This window comes from Ambystoma mexicanum, chromosome 12 (genome assembly GCF_040938575.1).
Source record: "Ambystoma mexicanum isolate Mex_15411 chromosome 12, UKY_AmexF1_1, whole genome shotgun sequence".
Classification (NCBI taxonomy): domain Eukaryota; kingdom Metazoa; phylum Chordata; class Amphibia; order Caudata; family Ambystomatidae; genus Ambystoma; species Ambystoma mexicanum.
This window is the reverse complement of record NC_090936.1, coordinates 745,400,200-745,420,602: the sequence shown is the minus strand read 5'-3', so window position 1 is coordinate 745,420,602 and position 20,403 is coordinate 745,400,200. Positions and strand designations below refer to the sequence as shown.

General features: G+C 45.3%; 1 protein-coding gene across 3 annotated transcripts in view; it reads left to right on the top strand.

Moving 5' to 3' along the window:
- The window catches only part of BRD1 (bromodomain containing 1), a 1,051,203-nt gene that overhangs the window by 259,438 nt on the left and 771,362 nt on the right, over positions 1–20,403 (top strand). For all 3 annotated transcript variants that reach the window (XM_069629247.1, XM_069629245.1, XM_069629246.1), the window contains exon 3: positions 682–838. In XM_069629247.1, the coding sequence (XP_069485348.1) occupies positions 682–838 (157 nt within the window). The remainder of the gene's footprint in view (positions 1–681; positions 839–20,403) is intronic.

Sequence of the window (20,403 nt, the reverse complement as noted above, 5' to 3'; positions counted from 1 at the left end):
ATCTTATGTCGAAGTTAGATTTGTGGAACGCTATGTATTAGCTTCTCGTTCCCCAATAGAAGTTCCTGGTCACTGGTTAATGCTTGATACCCAGGATCTGCTTTTAGCTCCAGTTTATCCAGTCATAATTTTGAGCCCTGTTAATGTTCAGCCAACCACCCCAACTGGATACGTTGTGGGCAGTTACATGATTAAAGTGGTAATAAACACATACTTCGGAGTACTTTGGTCTATAGATAATGGCACAAGCGTGCATGTTGAACACCAGATCTTGAATACATGGGAGTGGATGTTGTTGCTCGTTATGTATTTTGCCGGACTGTTTATAATGTTACCTAAGAGAGTTATTTTGCTAATCATAGTGAATATCTATAAAGGATAACCAACTCTTGTCGTTTGCACGCTGTAACTTGGCTGGTTAACCTGATCTAATAAATATACTATTAGAATGAAAGGCGGTAAAAGAAAGATAATAGGATTGGACAAGTTATAGCATGGCAACATGACCAATTGATACCAGTAGGTTTTGGATACATTATTTACAGGCATGTCGGAGATCATGGCCTCTCTTCCAATGGCTTTTCCCACGACTTCAGTTTTTTATTTCACTTGAAATCACTTGTGAAATTATTGTATTCTAAATAAAATGTATATTTTTTTCCCCCCACTTTTTCTTTTCAGTTTAAACAAAATCATAAATGAGATTTCCGTACAACGGAAGAAGCAGTTTGTGGAAAGAATACATAGCTATTGGTTATTAAAAAGACTGTCTCGGAATGGTGTTCCTTTGTTGAGGAGGCTGCAGTCCACTTTACAGTCGCAACGATTTTTACAACAGGTATGTCCTATTTATTCAGGCAAGAGATGTTTCTAGTTTCACGACATTTTCCAATTTAAAAATGTAAATGAGCCTTAAAACATGGCCAGCCTCCTTGATCGTATGTGTGTGTGTGTGTGTGTGTGTGTGTATATATATGTATGTGTATATATATAAAAAACCAGATTTGATTTGCAAAACATGGGTTTATGTCATTAGCAATGTGAACAGTTTCTGTTGATGCCGTTCGTACTTCAAAGATTTTCACGCTGACCACGTTGCAGCGCGGAGCAGCACCGTCGCTTCATTATTGGATTTAACGCGCTTGGAAACAATTCGGATGTGGTTTTGTTTGTTTCCAAAGCAGCTGGGATCTCGTCTAAAGGATTACGTACTACATTCCATTTTCAGCAGCAGTTGGGAGAGGAACGCCGGAGGCAGCACGAACTGACAGTGTCGGAGGACGCGGGAAGTAAAGGCTGCTTCGGTAAGTACTCGCAAAAACTTGCTTCTTTACTGAAGCACAATGGTTGGTGAATGTTGAAACTGCGAGGTCCCCTACAAAACGAAGTGTGTCGCAGTACAGCAACTTGAAAATACTACTCGGCGACCACCATCCATTTGGACGTTAACTGTGTTCCCTAAGAAACCTAAATAAACCAATTTAACATTTTCTCCACGGATACTGATGGCAAAAAAGAGTGGATTTAAACTCTATCTATCATGGCTTCCCAGGCCAGTTGAGAGGCAGCAAGGAAGGAACAGGCAACTTCACTGTTCAATGAAACTTTACCAACAATCAAACAAAAGGACTTACCTAAAATAGACAAAATAAAGGATAACAATGAAATAACTTTGCTGAAAGAACTAGAAAAGCTGCGGAAAAAAAGATCTCCAAATGGTGGGAGGAGCACGCCTTACAGAACTACCTAGACGTGGGGACAATACCACGCGGGCTACGAATTCTCACTATACCATCATTTGGGGAACAGGATCCCGCAATGGTGCAGGAATGGGGAGATGCAACCAACCATTGCTCAAAAAAATTCTTACAGCTGTTGGTTAAATACGCAGTTATTGATCGTGCCAAAATTCTGCAACAGATTGCGGATTTGGAAGAAAAATTTAAAACTATTAAAGAAACAGAAGAAGGAAAAAAGCTTCATGCGAGCATTGAGATAGGACTACAGTCCTATGAGGAAGAAATAAAATTAAGGAAGCAACGGAAGTTCCTAAGGGACAAAGGTGACTATGAGCAAGGTCGAGTCTACACCTTTGCACACAGATTTGATCAGATACAACAAAAGGCAAAGGAAACATCAGTGGCTCATATGGCTGAAAATGCTAATCCTCAAGAATCCACAGCCTCTACCTCGGAGTCAGATGTGACTGAAGGTGAAGAAGATGAGCCCCGCCTACGCCGAAATTCTTTAGAGGAAATGAGACTGTTGTGTCAGGACGGGCGAACAAAAAACAAAAAAGGCAGAGGAGGAGCATCAAACACCAAGGGACGAGGACGAGGTGGAAGAAAAAAACGAGGAGGGGGCAGAGGGGCAACAAATTCAGACAACTCTCTGCCATCAAGATCGCTGCGCTCTGGAAAATAACTAACCAAGTCAGAGATGCCACCAAAAAACAACAGATCATTAATCTATCCGATCATGTTCTTACCACAGAAGAGGAACACATTTTGAAACTGGGGTTGAATTTCTGTCCACTTGCCAGTTTCAACTACGTGGAAACCAGGATAGATTTGGACAGATTTATTTGTAAATTACGACTCAAGAAGTTTTTTGGCGCTTCCACCTATAAGAAGCCAAAAGACATTTTGGAGGGAAGGACAGAAATCACAATTGCGGAAATGGATACCCTGATAATTCTAGATGACCTAGAACGGGAGAGTCATACCGAAAATAATGAGTTTGACACTAACTTGGAAAGATTGGGGATTTGCACGGATTGGCCGTCTACCAGTAAGCTAAGGTGCAAATCCAAATTTAACCCGTTAAGTGCCCAGAACAGTCACATTGAAGCTTTCGCGAATGTAGTCATAGATGAATTGAAAGAAGAGAGAAGAAAAACTCAGACAACCCAAGAGCAACCTGTCGAAAAAACAAAAGAAAGTATTAACAGAGATTGCGAAGCTTGATAAATATATCATAAAACCAGCTGATAAGGGTTACAATATAGTCATCATGAACAAACAAGACTACATTACCGAAGCTTGCAAACAATTGAACGATGTGAAATGTTATGAACGACTAAAGACCCATCCCATCAAGCAATTGGAAAACGATGTATGGACTTTCGTAACCGGATGGCAAACGGCAGACATTCTTGAGGAGGAAATGGTGAAATTTCTATTTTCCAAGAACTCAAAAACTCCGACCATCTACTTCCTCCCTAAGATTCATAAGAACCCTCTCAAGCCACCCGGCAGACCCATTGTGACACTGTGCGGGTCACTCGTGGAGAATATGTCCCAGTTTATAGTCCAGGTTCTTTGTACCTTTGTTACCACACTACCGTCATATATTAGGGACACAACAGATTTTTTACTGAAAATCGACGAACTTCCTTGGGAACCGACTTATTTGTTGGCAACCATGGACGTTGTGTCCCTTTACACGTCTATTAAACATCAAGATGGGATTTCTGCCTGCCAATACTTCCTTAACACAAGATCATTAAATCTACAACATTCTCAGATGATCTTGGAGATGATCGATATATGCTTAAACAACAATGTTTTCATATTTAACAATGAGATTTTCCGCCAAACGCAAGGAACTGCGATGGGCACAACCTTCACACCCTCTTATGCGAACCTAATGATGGGATACTGGGATAAAAGGACAGTATCGGCTGAAATCAATGAAAAATGCAGTGAAAAAATAGTGTTGTGGCTTCGTTACATCGACGATTTGTTTGTAATTTGGGACGGCTCCGCAGAGCTGTGGTGTGAATTTGTTAAAGTTCTTAACATCAACAATGTAAATCTCTAATTTACGGAACAACACAGCCGCACATCTATTATATTCTTGGATGTGGAAGTTAAGATAGAGGAGCAAAAAATTGAGTCCGGTCTTCACAGAAAAGTCACAGGTGCTAACATCCCACTACACTCTAATAGTGCCCATCCCAAGACACTTCTATGGAGCATTCCATATGGAGAGTTTATCCGCATCAGACGTAACTGCAGCAAAATTGAGGATTTTGATTCAGCCAGCAGGGTAACGGCTCAAAACTTCCTACAACAGCAGTACCCAAACAAAATAATCGAAAGGGCATATCTAACGGTCCGAGAAATGAACAGACATAAAATGTTAACAACATCTAAGAAGGACCTAGCAAAAGAAGAGGAGCAAAACACCACCAGACTAATTCTCACATTTGGAAGCCATGCCAGTATCATTAAACTGATAGTCAACAAGTACTGGAAAGTACTGAAAGCTGACAAAGATATAGGTGGCATGCTATATAACTATCCTGACATTACCTATCGTAAAAGTGCCTCCATCAAAGACTTGCTGGTGAAAAGCTACATGGCCGCTGATCGGAATGATACGAACACTAACTGGCTCTCCTCAACAGGAGCTGGCTTCTTTAAGTGTACCAGATGTAAGATTTGAAAATATGCAAAGAATTGCAAAAGTTATGAGCATCCCATATTGAAACATCTGGTTTTTATCAACAGTAACATTACATGCGAATCGGAACTGGTGGTGTATGCCTTGATGTGCCCATGTCCAAAATGGTATGTGGGAAGTACAAAATGCAAGTTGAAAGTATGTATCTTGCAACATGTTAGAGCCATCATTAACAAGGACTGTTCTTACCCCATGGCTAAACATTTTTCAGAAATGCACAATTCCGACCCAGCCTATCTTACGTTTTTTGGCATACATAAGGTCATTCCAGGTCCCAGAGGTGGTGATAACGAGAGAATACTCGGTCAAGAAGAGACTAAATATATTTTAGACTTTGAGAGCAAGACACCGCTGGGTCACAACATTGATGAGGAACTGTACACCTTCTTGGGGACATGAGTACTACACTGAATATGATACAGTACCCCAAGTAGCCCATATATATTTTCATAACCCTATACTGTAACCTTATATGTTTGTCTTGTTGGTATGTTTCCATTTCTTCCTTTTTTTTACTTATCACTTTTTATCTTTCACTTTATTGGAGACATTTAATTTGATTCCGATTTTGAACCAATTTTGTAAAGTTATAAGCAGGCTCTTTTTTTGATGAATAACCTATTTTAGCATAGTATTTGAGCAGTGGTATTTTTATACATTTTTTAGACAATTGATTGTTTGACAATAGTACGATTCAGTTCTGTGTTGGGATTGTGGCATTCCCTATTTGTTTATGCATTTGGCACTTTAGAACATCTCCTTTCCTTTTATCTATCGTCCGACATTACTAAGTTGAAGGGTGACAAATATATGATAGATAGCAAATATAGGAATATACCATCACAAAGGTATTTTTTGAGGTAGACCATTAGTATGTGACAATGGAAGATATTTGGCTCTCTGTGTTATATCTTGCAAGAGAAAAATCTTTTTAATGTATTGAAGTATTTTAGAGAATGTCAGAAAATTGCACTGTGCACTTTATAATATGACAATATTGCTCTTTTTACTTTTTATTTACATCATAGGAATGAATTTTTTTGCACATAAGCACTATGCACTTTATATTCTTGCAACACTACTTACTTAACGCGATATCAATCTAATTCACATTCATCCCAATTATGATGGTGATAGGTATTTATAGTGACTACCTCGGTCTCTAAATATTTTTTACAGACTACATAAGAACACGTTATCATTGCTGTGGTACTTCTATGGGAAGAGAGTGCTCCATGTTCACGCACTTGGCAAATGTTTTCCCTTTTCCTAGATTTGTAAAATACGAGGGATGTATCTACCATAAAGGTTTTAGTTAATGTATTCTTGGTTTTTAAATGAGTTACCTTTTTCATCTTGGGTTTCTATATAAAATGAAGTCCACAACACTGCATTAACAAAATGACGACACGGATGTCTTAGATTTGTTTTCCCAACAACGGACTGTACTATATATCACTGCTCACTTTAATAATAATATTGTAATGCTATGAATTGTATTTGCCCCACTATGGTTCAAAAACCAGGTTTGATTTGCAAAACATGGGTTTATGTCATTAGCAATGTGAATAAGTAGCCCAAGCCAAGATGGCTAACTACTATTAGCTTCGGTCCATAAGTCACCTTTTCTATGTTTTTCCCTGAGATGGGTGTGTTTTTTAATAAAAACTAACTTCCTGTGGGTGATGAGTGACTGTGAACAAGCCACTAGGTAGTGGTGAAACGTGTCAGGCTGCCGTCTGGCCAGAATACTCTCACTGGGAGATTTTTTCTTTTATTGCTGCAAATGAAAAAATAAAGGTTGTTTTATACAATACATAGCCATGGTCCTTCACTCGTCTAGGTCCCTCAGATTGTTTTTTTCCGCCATCGAAGTCTGTCACAAATGCAGAGTACCCTTCCATGCTGATGCCTTTAATTAGTTGAAAGTTTACCTGTATACTCTCTTTCCTTATTATTCGATTGGCGGCTTTTGACGAACAACATCATTGTCGACGACTTGACTGATAGACAAGACACAGCCTACACAGGCCTCTTCGGGCTTCAGCCCTTACAGTAGGGAGAGAGTGGGGAGGTTCTTCATGCTGACCTCTTTAGAGACTACATTTTCTGTCATCCCCTTTCCTTTTTTCTCACCAATCTGCCCTTGTAATAAATAATAGACGAAAACGCCCTTTAAATTTTGCCCTACCTGAAACCGTAAATTCCCGTGGAAGGGCAAGCACTGAGTGTGTAATTACTGTCTCCTGAGGGATCAACCTGAAAAAGTTTGCACATTTTGTAAACCTTTTCGACCTAAAACTCCATCGACGTCACGGAAGACTCCTGTGAGGGCAGTATTGGGGTCATGAGTGACGCCGAAGGCAAACGGGGTTCGTTGGTACCCCATGTGCGGGCCCCCGACTCCAATAAGCAGGCTGGCGGCTCTGTGATGGAGAAGACACCTGGCGGCCAGAGCACATGTAAGCCCAAGAACACTAAACGCATCGAAGTCCATGCGGTGTCCACGGAGAAAGCCTCAGGTTCTTAAATGTCCTCTGGGCCATCGCGTATGCTTTTGGCTCATGACATGCCTCCGAAACTGGACCCGAAGGTCGGTTCGGACACCGCACACAGAAAGGCCCTCCTTTTGCGTGCCAAAAAACAGGCGTTGAAAGGAGTTTTCGGCGTCCCCAAGAAAACGCAGAAATGCAGGAGTTAATCAAGAAACATGCCAGCGCTTCCCTGCTCAAAGCGAGGTCGCCGAAAAAGTCACACATTTCTACGCCTTTGTCATTGAAAAGCACACAGGCTTCAAATTCACCCCCCTGTAGAGACTCCCTCAGGGTCTATGCACAACAAAGACCCGACTCCCTTCCAGGCCACCCCTATCATGTCGGGCTTCACACCTTCAGGCGATTATACTCCTGAAGAATTTAATAGATTTTAAGGAGGTTGTCAAATTTTGTGGACTTTATAGACAGGCACCCAGATCAACTAACGTCCCTTAGCGATGCCTCACAGCCAGGGGCCCCAACACAATAGCCCCCTGCAAGAAAAGCTTGTCTTGAGCCACAGCCTAGCACCTCTGCTCTAAACACCCCAACCTTGATCTACCAAGACCACTCTAGGACATAGACTATGACAATCCCTCAGGGTCACAAGACACAGGGTCTCAAGGGGACCTTTTTATAGTCAAGACCAATTCGATGACTACATTTACGTGTTCCAGTTGCCAGACCACCAGGACCAGTCGGTAGCAGATTCTTCTGTGGTAACCAACTACTATACAATGTACTGCTACTAAAGGCTGTACAACACTTTAACATCGACACTTAGGAAGCACAGGTCGACAAAGACATTCTGGGGACAAAAGTTCTGGCATCCAGTTTATTCCGCTTCTGCAGTCTGTACAAAGACGCATCCAGCCATCCCTACTGGCACCTAGTCACACAAGGGCGGTCAACTCCAGAATTGAAAAACTATTCAGACTGGCGTCCACTAACCACCCCCCCCCCCCCCCCCACCTGTATATTAGGGGTCAGCATAAACCTAATTCGTTAGTGGTCACCACTACCAGAAAGATGGCAGAGGCCCCGCCAGACAAGGAAAGCAAATAATCTATGCTTTCGGGAGAAAGGCCGACTCCTCCGCAGCATACCAAACCAGAATCTCCAACAATGCTACGCTTCTAGCTAGTTACGGCTGCCACAAATGGGATTACCTGGAATGCCAAATCGAAGCTGTCCCGGAACCTCTAAAGGCTCAATTGTTAAAGACTATTACAGAAGGCAAGCAGATATCAAACTGCATCCTGGAATCCTGGAAAATAACCTTGATCCAGCAGATAATGCAGGACGCATCATAGCAGAGGGCATGCTCATCAAGTGCCACACCTGGCTCAGACAATGTGGGTTGAAGTTAGAAACTCACTCAAGCAACCCTCCTAAACATTCCGGTGGAGCCGAATGTATTATTTGCGAAGGCCGTCAAAGGCGCCCTTAAGGGTGCTAAGGAGGGATACGACGCTCTCAAATCCCTTGACAAGTTAACAAACAAGCCCTATGTTCAACACGGCTACTCAAACTATAGAAGGTTTCGGGGTGAGGGTGCTCAACTTTCCTCGGGCTATACTCTGGGCAGACGGTCCTCATCTCGCGGCCAAACAATGACGCACCACTTCAGTTCCCCTCCCATGCCACTCCAGTAGGAGACCGAATTTCACACTTCGGGCCCCCTTGTGACGGTCTTTTTTTAATATAATGGTCCCATGTGTCCCATGTGTGGGTACACATGGGACGGGATAACGTCAGACAAGTGGATGTTGTCCCACGTGGCAGGTGGGTATTTTATCGAGTTGTTACAAAAACCCCCCTACCGCCCGCCAAGACAAAGGAAAATGTCAACAGAAGAAAAACGCATATTGTTGGAAGAAGAAAAGGGATTGCTGGAGAAGGACGCCATAGAGATCGTCCCCACAAATCAGGTAAACAAGGATATTTATTCAACCTACCTCCTTGTGCCAAAGAAAGACTTTTCCATGCACCCAATACTAGATCTACGCCCTGGAAACAAATGTGTTAAACCTCAAAAGTTTTACATGACCACGCTCCAACAGGTAATCCCACTCCTAAAACGGGTGGACTACATGGAAACATTGAATATGAAAGATGCATACTTTCATATTTCAGTGCTCCCTGCCCACAAAAAATATCTGCGTTTCAAGATAGTGGGAGTCCAAGGTACTCCCCTTTGGCATCGCCTCAGCACCAAGAGTATTCAGCCATGAGCTAAAATGAGATGGCTGCGGACTCTCAAAGTGGGAAATTGGACGCACGCCCGCCTATGCATGCGCCCAATGCAGGAATGGTTAGCAAAACAATGGTCTCAGGCAAGCGGTCAGTGGGGCGATTTAGTGGTTGCTAAACCTGGTACAGGCTCTTCGCTGGTGGTCCAAGGACAACCTGCTAAGAGGTAAGTTCTTCCGTGTTCCACAAGCACAGGCGTTCCTAACTACAGACGCCTCACACTCCGGATTTGGTGGGGTGCCTCACTTCCTTCACCATACAGGCCATGGACAGTGGACATGTGACTGCCCAAAGACATATTAACTTCCTAGAATTCTTGGCAGTCCTCAAGGCACTTTAGGCATGTCATCAACATCTTAAAAGTCTAACAGTGCAGGCCCTCACAAACAGCACCACTGCCATGTTCTACTTCAACAAGCAAGGAGGCACACACTCTCAAAGTCTCTTCAAGCTATACCAAACAATATGGAAGTGGGCACTCAAGCTGAACATGTTCCTAACCTCTCAACATGTTCCATTGGAACTCAGTTCTCTGGCAGATACTCTAAGCAGATACCCTCTACCAGATGAACATGAGTGGCAACTTAACCAGATATCCTAGACGGAATATTCCGACAATTGGGTCACCCCACATTAGACTTATTCGCCAGAAGCCTAAACGCACAATGCCCAGACTTCACAACCAGGTTTCCCCAAACAGAGTTCAAGGGGAATGCCCTGTGGTTGAAATGGTGAGGGAAATTTGCTTACACCCTGCCCTCCTCCCCCCGCCCCGACACCACTCCTGAGCAAAATAGTGCAACAAGGTGCACCAGGAACAAGTGACTCTAATCCTGGTTGCTCCTATGTGGGCGAGACAACTTTGATTTCCACATCTGCTCAAGCTGGCGATATGCGACCCAATCAAGCTCTCGTGCCCGTACAACATGCTAACACAAAACAAGGGAGCATATCTCCATCTGTGCCCTCAATCTATGAACTTAACAGCTTGGCTTCTGAAGTCAGAGTTTGGCCACTTGAATCTTCCACAAAGGTGTATGGATATCCTGAAGGAGGCACAAAAACCCAACACCAGTTCAATAAGTGGAAGAGATTTGTGATACGGTGCAGGCCACAAACACTAAACCCAACAGAATGTTCCCCCAGCTAACATTCTACATTACACGCTTTACCTACTTGACTCCGGCCTAGTATTCAACTCCCTCAAAGTACATCTGGCGGCCCTGTCAGCTTACACCACTTCATAAAACAAGGTATCCTGGTGGAAAGTGCCTGTTATCAAAGCATTCATGGAAGGGGTAAAGAGGCTATACCCTCCAATTTCCAACCCACTTCCGGGTTGGGATCTTAATGTTGTGCTCTACAAGCTCATGGGTCCACCCTTTGAGCCTATGCGCAAGGGCAGCCTAAAACATCTGACTTTTATAACTGCATTCCTAGTAGCTATCACCTCTATATGATGAGTCGGTGAGCTACAGGCTTTGTCTGTACAAGACCCTTTCTTCTTAATACACAAGGACATGGTTGTCCTAAGAACACATACTAGGTTTTCACCGAAGTTCATTTCAAAGTTCCATGTTAATCAATCCATGGAACTTCCTACCCTCTTCCAAAACCCATCTAACTCAGCTGAGAGAAGCCTCCATACACTTCATGTACAGAGTGCGGTTTTGTACTATGTGAACAAAACTAAACCGCTAAGGAAAACAAATCAACTCTTTGTCTCCATAGCACCTGGGAGAGAGGGCGATCACATATCAAAAAACACCATCTCCAGATGGATAGTCAAGTGCATACAGCTCTGCTATTCCCTATCCAAAAGAGTTTTACCTTTTACTCCCAGGGCTCACTCTACCAGAGGTATAGGAGCTACCTTAGCCTTAATTGCAAACGTCCCTCTAGGCACCATTTGCAAAGCTGCTACATGGAGTTCGATTCATACGTTCAGAGCATTATTGCATTGACACTTACTTTAAAGCAGATTCACAGGTGGGATAAGCGGTTCTAAAACATCTCTTTGCCGCTGTATCTTCTCACTTCCCACCTCCTTCTCCAGATACTGCTCGCTAATCTATGCAGAGCATGTGATTTAAGCAGATCCACAAGCTCCAGAAGGGATACATTACTCACCGTAATCGTATTTCTGGTACTTGTATCTGCTTATATTGACATGCAACTACCCTTCCTCCCCTGCTGGAGTAGGAGGCACATAGATGTTATCACTGTTGCTTTATCACATCTGTACTCGTGCCGCACTTCATGCAACCTCATGTCAGAAACAAACAATCTGAAGTGCGTCGCTACTCTCTACAGACGCTACGTGAGTTCGCAACTAGGGTGTTTATTACTCTATACCTTATTCCTATGCTTACCTTTTCTTCCTGCTCTTTCCTGCAGCCTTGCCTTTCTGCCCAGTCATCCCGTTCCACTGCCCACGAGTCTACAGGAAGCTCTGGTAGCCTCCCCTTCCAGACACGTTAGGTACACCACCAACCATTACATTGATTCCTTTCTTACCTAGTTCCTTCGCTCATCTCTTGTTTATATATCCAGAATCCGGACTTTGCTGGGATTCCGTGACCAGATCCAGATCCAGTGAGTCCTGTAATCTTGAGGAGCTGCAGCCAGCGGACAACGCGACCGATCCAGCTCCACATCCGTTCCAGCAGGGTTTTCCCCCCAGGAGGGTTTCCCTGGGATCCCTTGCACAACCCTTCGTTTCCCTCTTATGGAGGTGGGAGGTGTTAGGGACCTCAGGGGACTCTCCATTTGCCTCGTTGGTTGCTGCACGAGACAGGTTAGTGTTGAAACATTACACATAGCCTGGCACAAGTTGTGGAGTTCCTTCTGGCTAACGCCTTTACTTCTAAAAAGTTTCAATTTAGACTTTCTTTATAACCTTTCGACGGCCGTACACCGCAAGATCTCCGGCGACGGCTTTCGTGGACAAGACCATTTGTCGACAACTACTCACCTGTCTCGAATAATTTTGTCTGGGGCCTACCTAGGCCCCAACGGTCCTCGTGCCCTGCACATTAGGTAGAGTGGGGGGAGGTGTAAGGAAGGAATGGCATTAACAGTAAAACAGGCATTAGTGACCACAGTTCAATGGTGTTTATTGAACTTCAACAAGGGTATGGTCAATGCCTATTTTTTTTTTTTTAAAAAAACTTTTTTTTTTAGTGCTTGACATTACAGCAGAAATAAAAGTAGCAGCATTGAAAAACACAATTTTATAATAACAGTTGCATACAGTGACGCAGTATTAACCATAACAAAGCATGTTGCAGCTCAGACCCAGGTTGTGGAAGTGTGAATATGACAACAAGAGGCGACAAAACACAGTTTTGATACATCTCATGGATCTAACAGCCACCTGCATTGAAAGTAAATAAGTACTGTCTTTGTCCAGAAATTGTATATGTTTTATGTAAGTTTGTAAAGGTGCATGTTCATCAAATAAAAAAAAGCACAAAAATGGGGCCATATGTCGACTGGTTTACTGGTTGCAGCGAGGACCATCGCTCTTCACAATCGGGTGCCCATGTCACAGCTTGCAACCAGTGCTCAACCATCAGGCTGGTAGGTCTCAACCACAGCAGCAATATACATTGGACCGCAAGTAGCATAAAGAGGCTTGTAAATCTGCTGAAGCCTCGTCGCAGTGATTCAAACTTATGGAACACGCAGTTTATTGTGTTGGGCTCAATGGAACAGTCGAATGTCGTGGACATAGTATTGCATACCCATCCCAGAAGTCGCAAGTTTCGGGCAATCCCATATCATATGGAGGTAACCCGCTGCCTCAGAGTGACATCTCGGGCAAAGATAGGAGTGAGCGTGTGAAAAACCTGTGCAGCAGCTTAAATTCTATTAGACGAAATCTAGAATTGAAAGATACAGTGCGAGTTTGTGAACACATAGTTTCCCAGAGCTAGTCAGTGATGTCAATATCTAAATCTTTTGCCTAGGTCTCGGAGTCTAACCAGTGGTTTATTGCCACAGTCTTGCAGCAGATTATATATTCTAGTCACTCTGCCACGGGTTGGAGTGTCCTCCATGATGAAAGCTAGCAGTGGCTCATCTGGCAGCAGCTCAGGAAATCCTTTCCAGGAGTTCCTGACAGCACGACAGACCCCGGCATATTGCAGGCAACGCATGGATTGTCCCTGTGAGAGCCCTGGCAGGTCCTGAGTTGTAATAAAGTTTCCCATATTATAAACGTTCTTTATAGCGGTGTACCCATCTGCCGCCCATTGAAGCTCCGTGATCTTACTTATTTTCGGAAGGGATGGGAGTAAGTTCCATAATGGAAGATCCCTGTGGAATGGAATGGGCGAGGGGTATCCAACAACTTCCATATCTTGCCCCGTGCTAATGCTGACACACTAATGGGGTCATTAACTCTGGGGTCCCTCCAGGGCGGTGGTAGTACCAAAGAGCGAACATTGCAAGCACCGCTCGAGTATAGCATGTGGACGGAGAGTACCCTTGTCAAACCAATAAGCTGCATATTGTGCCTGGGCTGCAATCCGTTACTTCTCAAAATCTGGAGCAGCAAGGCCTCCCTGCGTATATGGTCTGGTCATTGTGTTGCATTTCAGTCGGACCGACCCTGCATGCTACAAGAAGCTATTAGCCATTTTCAATATATCAAAAAACAACCCCCGGCCACAGTGGTATATCCAAAAAAGTAATATAGCAACTTTGGGAGAGTCACTATTTTCAGTAGCGCTACCCGTCCCGCTACAGTGAGTGGGAGTTTAGCTGTACCCCGGAGATTGCAGATTAATTGGTGTAGATATACACCATAATTACGAGCATATAGCGGAGTCGGGTGCTGCGTCACGACAACGTTGGTGTATTTAATTTCTAACGGGGACCAGGCGAATCCCATGAGCTCCCATGACATCACGGTTGCATCAGTGTGTGGGGAAATAGTTTTGATATAGCACAGTTGACTGAGTCCAGTCAGGGTTCCAAAAGAGGACGTTGTGCATGATTGGGGTATGGATCGGTCCTGGATTGGGTACGAATAAGAGTGCATCATCGGCATATAGCGAGATGATCTCTGGGTTGGCCAGGAACTTGATACCTCTGTGCACATGTTTGTCAGATCGAGTCAGCCAAGGGCTCCATTACAATAGCAAACAGCAGGTGTGAAAGCGGACAACCCTGTCGGGTTCCCCTGTGAATATCAATGGGGGCTGAAAGCAGCACATTTGTACTAATTCTGGCAGAGGCTGACGCATACAGCAGTCGCACCCATGCTATGAACCTGGCCCCAAAGTTGCATTTTTCCAAACAGTACACATGAATTGCTAAGACAACGGCCTTCTGAATATCTAACGCGGCAGCAACTGCCTGCGTGTCCGGGTCAATCTGGGCAAGAACATTGAAAAGGTGCCTTAGATTGAGCGTCGTGGAGTGACCGGGAACAAAAGCCTGACTGATCAGGGTGAATAATGTACTCCATGTAGGGTGCCAGTCTAAGAACTCGTACTTTGCAAATTGATGAGGGACGGTAGGATCTGCACTGGTCCGCAGGCTTACCTGGTTTCAACAATACAGTTATCACGGCTTCCCGCAGTGTGGTGGGGGGGGGGGGCAAAGAACTCCAAGGGTACAAGATTCTTCCCACAGGGTGACCAGCTGGGGAATCGGTCTGGTTTTGAAGTGTTTAAAGAACTCCATTGTCAGGGGCCTTGCTGGAGGGGATGGCCTAAATGATGCAGGATATCTCCTCCGATGACATGGGGCAATCTAGTATCGCCTTTACCTAGTTGTACAAAACAGACAATGGTAGGTCGTCTAAGAATGCATTTATGTCAGGGATGCCTCCTCTACGTTGGTGTATAGTGTGGAGTAAAAGGAGTGAAACACGTGATGCACCTCAGGCCCAGTGTGTACCAACGTTCCCGTAGTGTCCTTTATAAATGGGATATGATAGTTACTCCCAGCCTGGCGCACCACCTTAGCTAACAACCTGCCAAGATGCTCCCCCTCATAACTTTTCCTGGCAACACCCGGGTTGTCAAGGAATTTCAGCTCCCTGTTAGAGAGTAAACGGAATTTATCGAGCTCGCTCTTAATATCTGTGTTGCGGGAATGGGCGCAGAAGCATATTGTAGTTTAAGTTGATGAAATTTGGCCTTGCTAGTGCAGATGTCTCGTATCGCCTTAAGTAACCCAGATTCTGTGGCTAGGGCAATACCATGGATATAAACTATGAAAGCTTTCCACAGACTTGCACATGTGTCAACGGAGCCCGTGTTTGTCTCGAAGTACTCCTCTACGCTTCTCCCCAGTGCGGTCCCAAAGACAGAGTCTAGTAATGTCTACGGTTTAAATCTCCATGAGCGTCTTCCACCCTGTGTATCCCACAGCGTGACCTCTCCGTATTATTGGGGAGTGGTCAGAGAAGGTCCTGGGCAACATGTCAACAGCACCCAGGCATCCAGCAAAGGTGTCTTGACACTAACCACATATCTATCCATGAATGGTAATAGTACACTGTGGAGTAGGAGTAAATACGTGATGTCGGATTTAACATTCTCCAGGCGTCTACAACCCCTAAATCCGTCGGACCTTCCTGTATCACTCTTTGTCAACTGTCAGGCCTTACATCCATATGTCGAGGTCTGTATCCAATATTGTATTAATCTCCTCCCTGTAGAATGGGAACTAGGGGTTATAGTGCCAATAAGCACAGTATTCCCGAGTAAAACTCGGGGTCGTCGACATTTTGCCCGTATATTAACACTATCGCCTGTCCCATTAGCACAAAATGCAATAAGGCATAGCGCCCCAGCAGGTCTAAATGCCCTCTTATGAGTATATTGTGTTGATTTGTGGATGAATGTCGTAACCCCCCTGCATTGGATAGAGTATGTCGTGTAATATTGTTTCGTGCCCCAGCTCTTGCAAATTTCGCACAGCCCACCGCTAACACATCCGTCTCCTGCAGGAACAAAACGGGCATCTTATGACGCTCCACATAAATTTGGAGTCATCGCATTTTAACTGGATTACCCAATCCCCGTATGTTCCTGCTCATGCATCGCAACGCCTCAACCGCCATCTGGCCAGTACATAGCATAAAACCTGTGCCAGTGTTGGGAGAGTATTGGGGATTTCAATGGAACTGCCTCTCAGTAGCGCTGCATTTTGTTTAGACACACACGTCTTGCACATTGTGTTACTCCCCAGTAATCCCACCCCACCCCTCTCCCAATCAGAGGAATGAACAACCCAAGAATGTTTGCAACTTTGCATGGGGGGGGGGTGCTGTCCGCCGACTACAGCCCGGGCATCTGCACAGCCAAAACATCACATATTTGACACAGATTATGGGTATATATTTCCAGGGCATACAACTCCCAACATAAGGAATCTGCATCAACTTTTGTCTGGGAGGACCACAAAGCCAACACATTGTATATATTACAGGCCTTGTCCATGCCGCCACAAGGTTCAGATGATGAGAATGTCTATGCATTGGGTCCATGTGGTTCAGACTCGCCCGAGAAGTGGTCATCTAGAAAGGTCATGCCCTCCTCAGATATGGTAAAGAAAAATACCTTGTTGCCATGCTCCATTCTTAGTTTAACCGAGTATAGCATCGCATACTTCACACCTAGAGCGTGAAGCCTCTTCTTTGTGGCCATAAAGGATTTCCGCTCCTGTTGCACCGGGATCGAGAAGTCTGGATACAAGTGCACCTTTGCAGCACATAATACTGCGTCCCTGTCACGCTAGTTGAGCATACACAGGCTATTATCTGTCGGGGCGGGGCCCCAGGCTTAGGACTGGGGGCGAGGGAGCAGTGAGCTTGCTCTATTGCGAAATGTGGTGACAGTTTATGGGCGTCCAGTAAGGATAACTGGGTGTGCTCCACAAAGTCTTCCATTGGGCCATCAGTGTTAATCTCCGGTATGCCTATTGTACGCAGGTTGTTGGTTCTTGATCGGGATTCCATGTCATTCTTCTTGCTGATCGACAGCACCTGCCTCGAGAGTGAGGCAGCATCTGCCCTTAGTGCCCCGATCTCGTCCTCGGTTGTTCCCACTTTAGTCTCAACTTTGGTGACCCGGAGGTTAGTTTTTCCCATTCTGGATTTTATGGAGCGCATGGTACCACTCGTGTCATCCAGTTTAGTCTGTAAGGTAGTTAACCCCTCACGCATGTATTCCATCATGCAACAGAGTTTGCGAAAGTTCCCTCACCTCAGATGTGCCGGCTGTGGCGTCTGCAGTCACCTCCACAGCCTTGGGCGTAGCCTTGGCATACATATTCATGGAGCTCGGCTTCTTACCTGCACCCTTAGTCATGTCGGGTATCCAGCACCGTGCCAGGTGCAGGTCTCAAAGATTGTGCAGGTGCGTGACAAAAGGGGTGAAGAGGCAAAACCCACTCTGCTGCTTGGTGCACCATACAGTGGTGTTGCAGAATGAAGGATATGGTGTCTGAGTGGAGCACGGGACTTAGGGGTGTGGGCACAGTAAGGATACCGCAGCAGCGGCCCACAGGCGGCCATGCATGTCGGGCTCACATGTAGGTAACTGAAGTGTCCGCTGCGTCGCAGATCTCGGCCGCAAGCCGCAGCAGAGGTTTGTCTGTTGGGTAAGTTTGAAGGGGGTCAAGGAGCTGTACACACCCAAGTGTACCACGTATTGGTGACCACAAAAAGGGGGGGAATGAGCAGGTATTTGGGTGTGGCTAGGCTGGTACAGCGGCAAACTGCACCCCTGCAGCAAGTGGCAGTTCAAGCGTAGATGGGTCGGCACTTCCAAATCACAGGCCCAACCAGAAACGGGACAGTCCCCATGAAGTATGGAAGAGTGGTGGGTGCTGTAAGGGGAGGGAGGGCAGAGTGACTTTAGAGAAAGGGGGGATGGTAGGGTGGAACTTGGCCACACCCCTCACTTACCGCATCTCGCTACCTCTCAAGGCCTCCATTGGAGGAAAGTGCCCAAGGAGGTTGGCTCTGCAACAAAAAGCCACAGGGTGCAGCCTGTCTCCCCGGTGGCTCAACAGCCGCGCCACCAGCAGCCCGCCGAGTCCGGCACAGCAGATGCACCGCCTAGTGGGCTTAGTGCCTCAGGAAGAGATGGCTCTGCAGTCTGTGGCCAGCCGCAGAAGGTCTCGCGGAGCAACAGAGCAGGAGGTGACGGAGTAGGCAGCAGCAGCACAGTGTTCGGGTGGTGCAGCGCAGCAAGGAGGGACAGGCAGTGCAGGCCAAGTGCATCACGCTAGCAGTTACTCGGTGGTGTCCGAGGGAGCAGCATCACAGGACAGTTGGGTACCAAACCTCGCAGTTTGACCATGAAGCCCTGTCTTCAGCAGGACAAGCCAATTGTTTTAGAGCTGCGCGTCCTGGAAACAAGTTTTTAGCTTGTGCAGAAAGGCTCGGGTTACGGAGGTGGCCATCTTAAGTCGCGTGCAACAGCGCCCCCAATAAACACCTCTTTAATCCTAAATCTACAGCTACGACCATCAAATAATAGTAACTCAGTCCTAGTGATGTCTTGTCAAATAAAAAGGGCCTATACTAAAAAAAGAAAAAAATGCCTATCCTTACCTCTAAATACAAATATTGTAGGGGTAGTGTTATGTCGGGGTAAAATATGTCAGGATGCTCAGGCTGTTGGCCTCCCTTCCCCATGTTTTCAGCACGAAACAAGGAGGTTCACTGGAACGTAGCACAATCTCTGGCTTCTTTGGCACAAGGATACAGTTCAATCACTAGCATCAGGGCCTTCTGTGTCCAAGTTTCTTATGCTTCTAAAAGTCTCTTGATTGAGAGGGCCTGAAAGTAATTTTCGTCTTACAAGCATTCAAATCAGGTGATTAACTCTTCACCCCGGACCGCCCTCAGCTGGGCTCAGATTCCCATTTATACAATTAGCCTCCCTCACACGGGCTCGGTCCAATTTCCTTGAGTATTAACTATTGAAGACTTTCGAATGTGCACAGGGTTTAGCTTGACCCGTTGCAGGGTCACTTCGATTTCCCAATACCTTTTTACAACAACCTCTTTCAGTTGGATACCTGACAGAGCAGAGACCTTCGAATGAGCACCCATATGCTGCCGGATCACTCTATTTACAGTATCTGTCTTAGCTTCAAAAGTTCAGTCACTCAGCTGCTGTTTAGTCACGTTGCTCATCACATATGTTTCACATACTGTTCTTCAGATTTCTCTATACAATGTTGCTGCTTGCAACCTTGGTGCTTACACAGCCCGGTCTGGTTTCGGTCAGCCCGACTCACTGGCTGTGCTGACTTTACTGGTCCAAACAGAGCTTTAAGCTTTTACATCTCTAGGCTTTCCAAGCTTAGAGTGGACAACCAACTGTTTATCGGGTACACCGGAAGGAAATTGGGTCAATATGTGACAAAACAGACAATATCACGCTGGATTGTGCTTTGCATTTCAGAATGCTACAGATTAGCACAAAAAGACCCACCAGAAGGGTTAAGGGCTCATTCCACCAGAGGCATCGCCTCTTCGACAGCCCTTCAAAGAGGTGTTCCAATAAGGTCCATTTGTGAAGCAGCAACTTGGTCTTCACTGCACACTTTTTCAAAATTCTATAGTCTGGATGCTTACCAGTCAGAACTGAATTTTGGTAAAGCAGTACTATATTCAGCCATCTAAGGGCATTGAAAAATCTAAACCCTCCTCCAGAGAAATTATCCATACTGCTTTGGGAGTCTATCTAAGATGAGGAATACATTGGAGGACACAATCCACTCAAAGAACAAGTTACTTACCATCTGGTAACGTTCTTCCGATTGGATGTTCCTCCAACGTATTCCTCATCGCCCTCCCAGCCTAGCCCTCTGTAGATTTTTCCGGGTTATTGCCAACTCAACTCTCGCAAGGCTGCTACCTGTCGGCACAATCTACACAGTACAAAATCAAAGGTGAAAAAGGAAAAACAGAACTGAGGCCAACGGGTGCCGCGCGTGCTACTTATACACCCGATGACATCACCCTCGACGGAGGCCTTCGAGGGATCATCGACATTGGCGCCCTTTGCTGAAAAAATTTCCAAAGAGCAGCAAAGCTGGATGGAATACATCTAAGATGAGGAATACGTTGGAGGAACATCCAATCGAAAGATCGTTACCAGTTGGTAAGTAA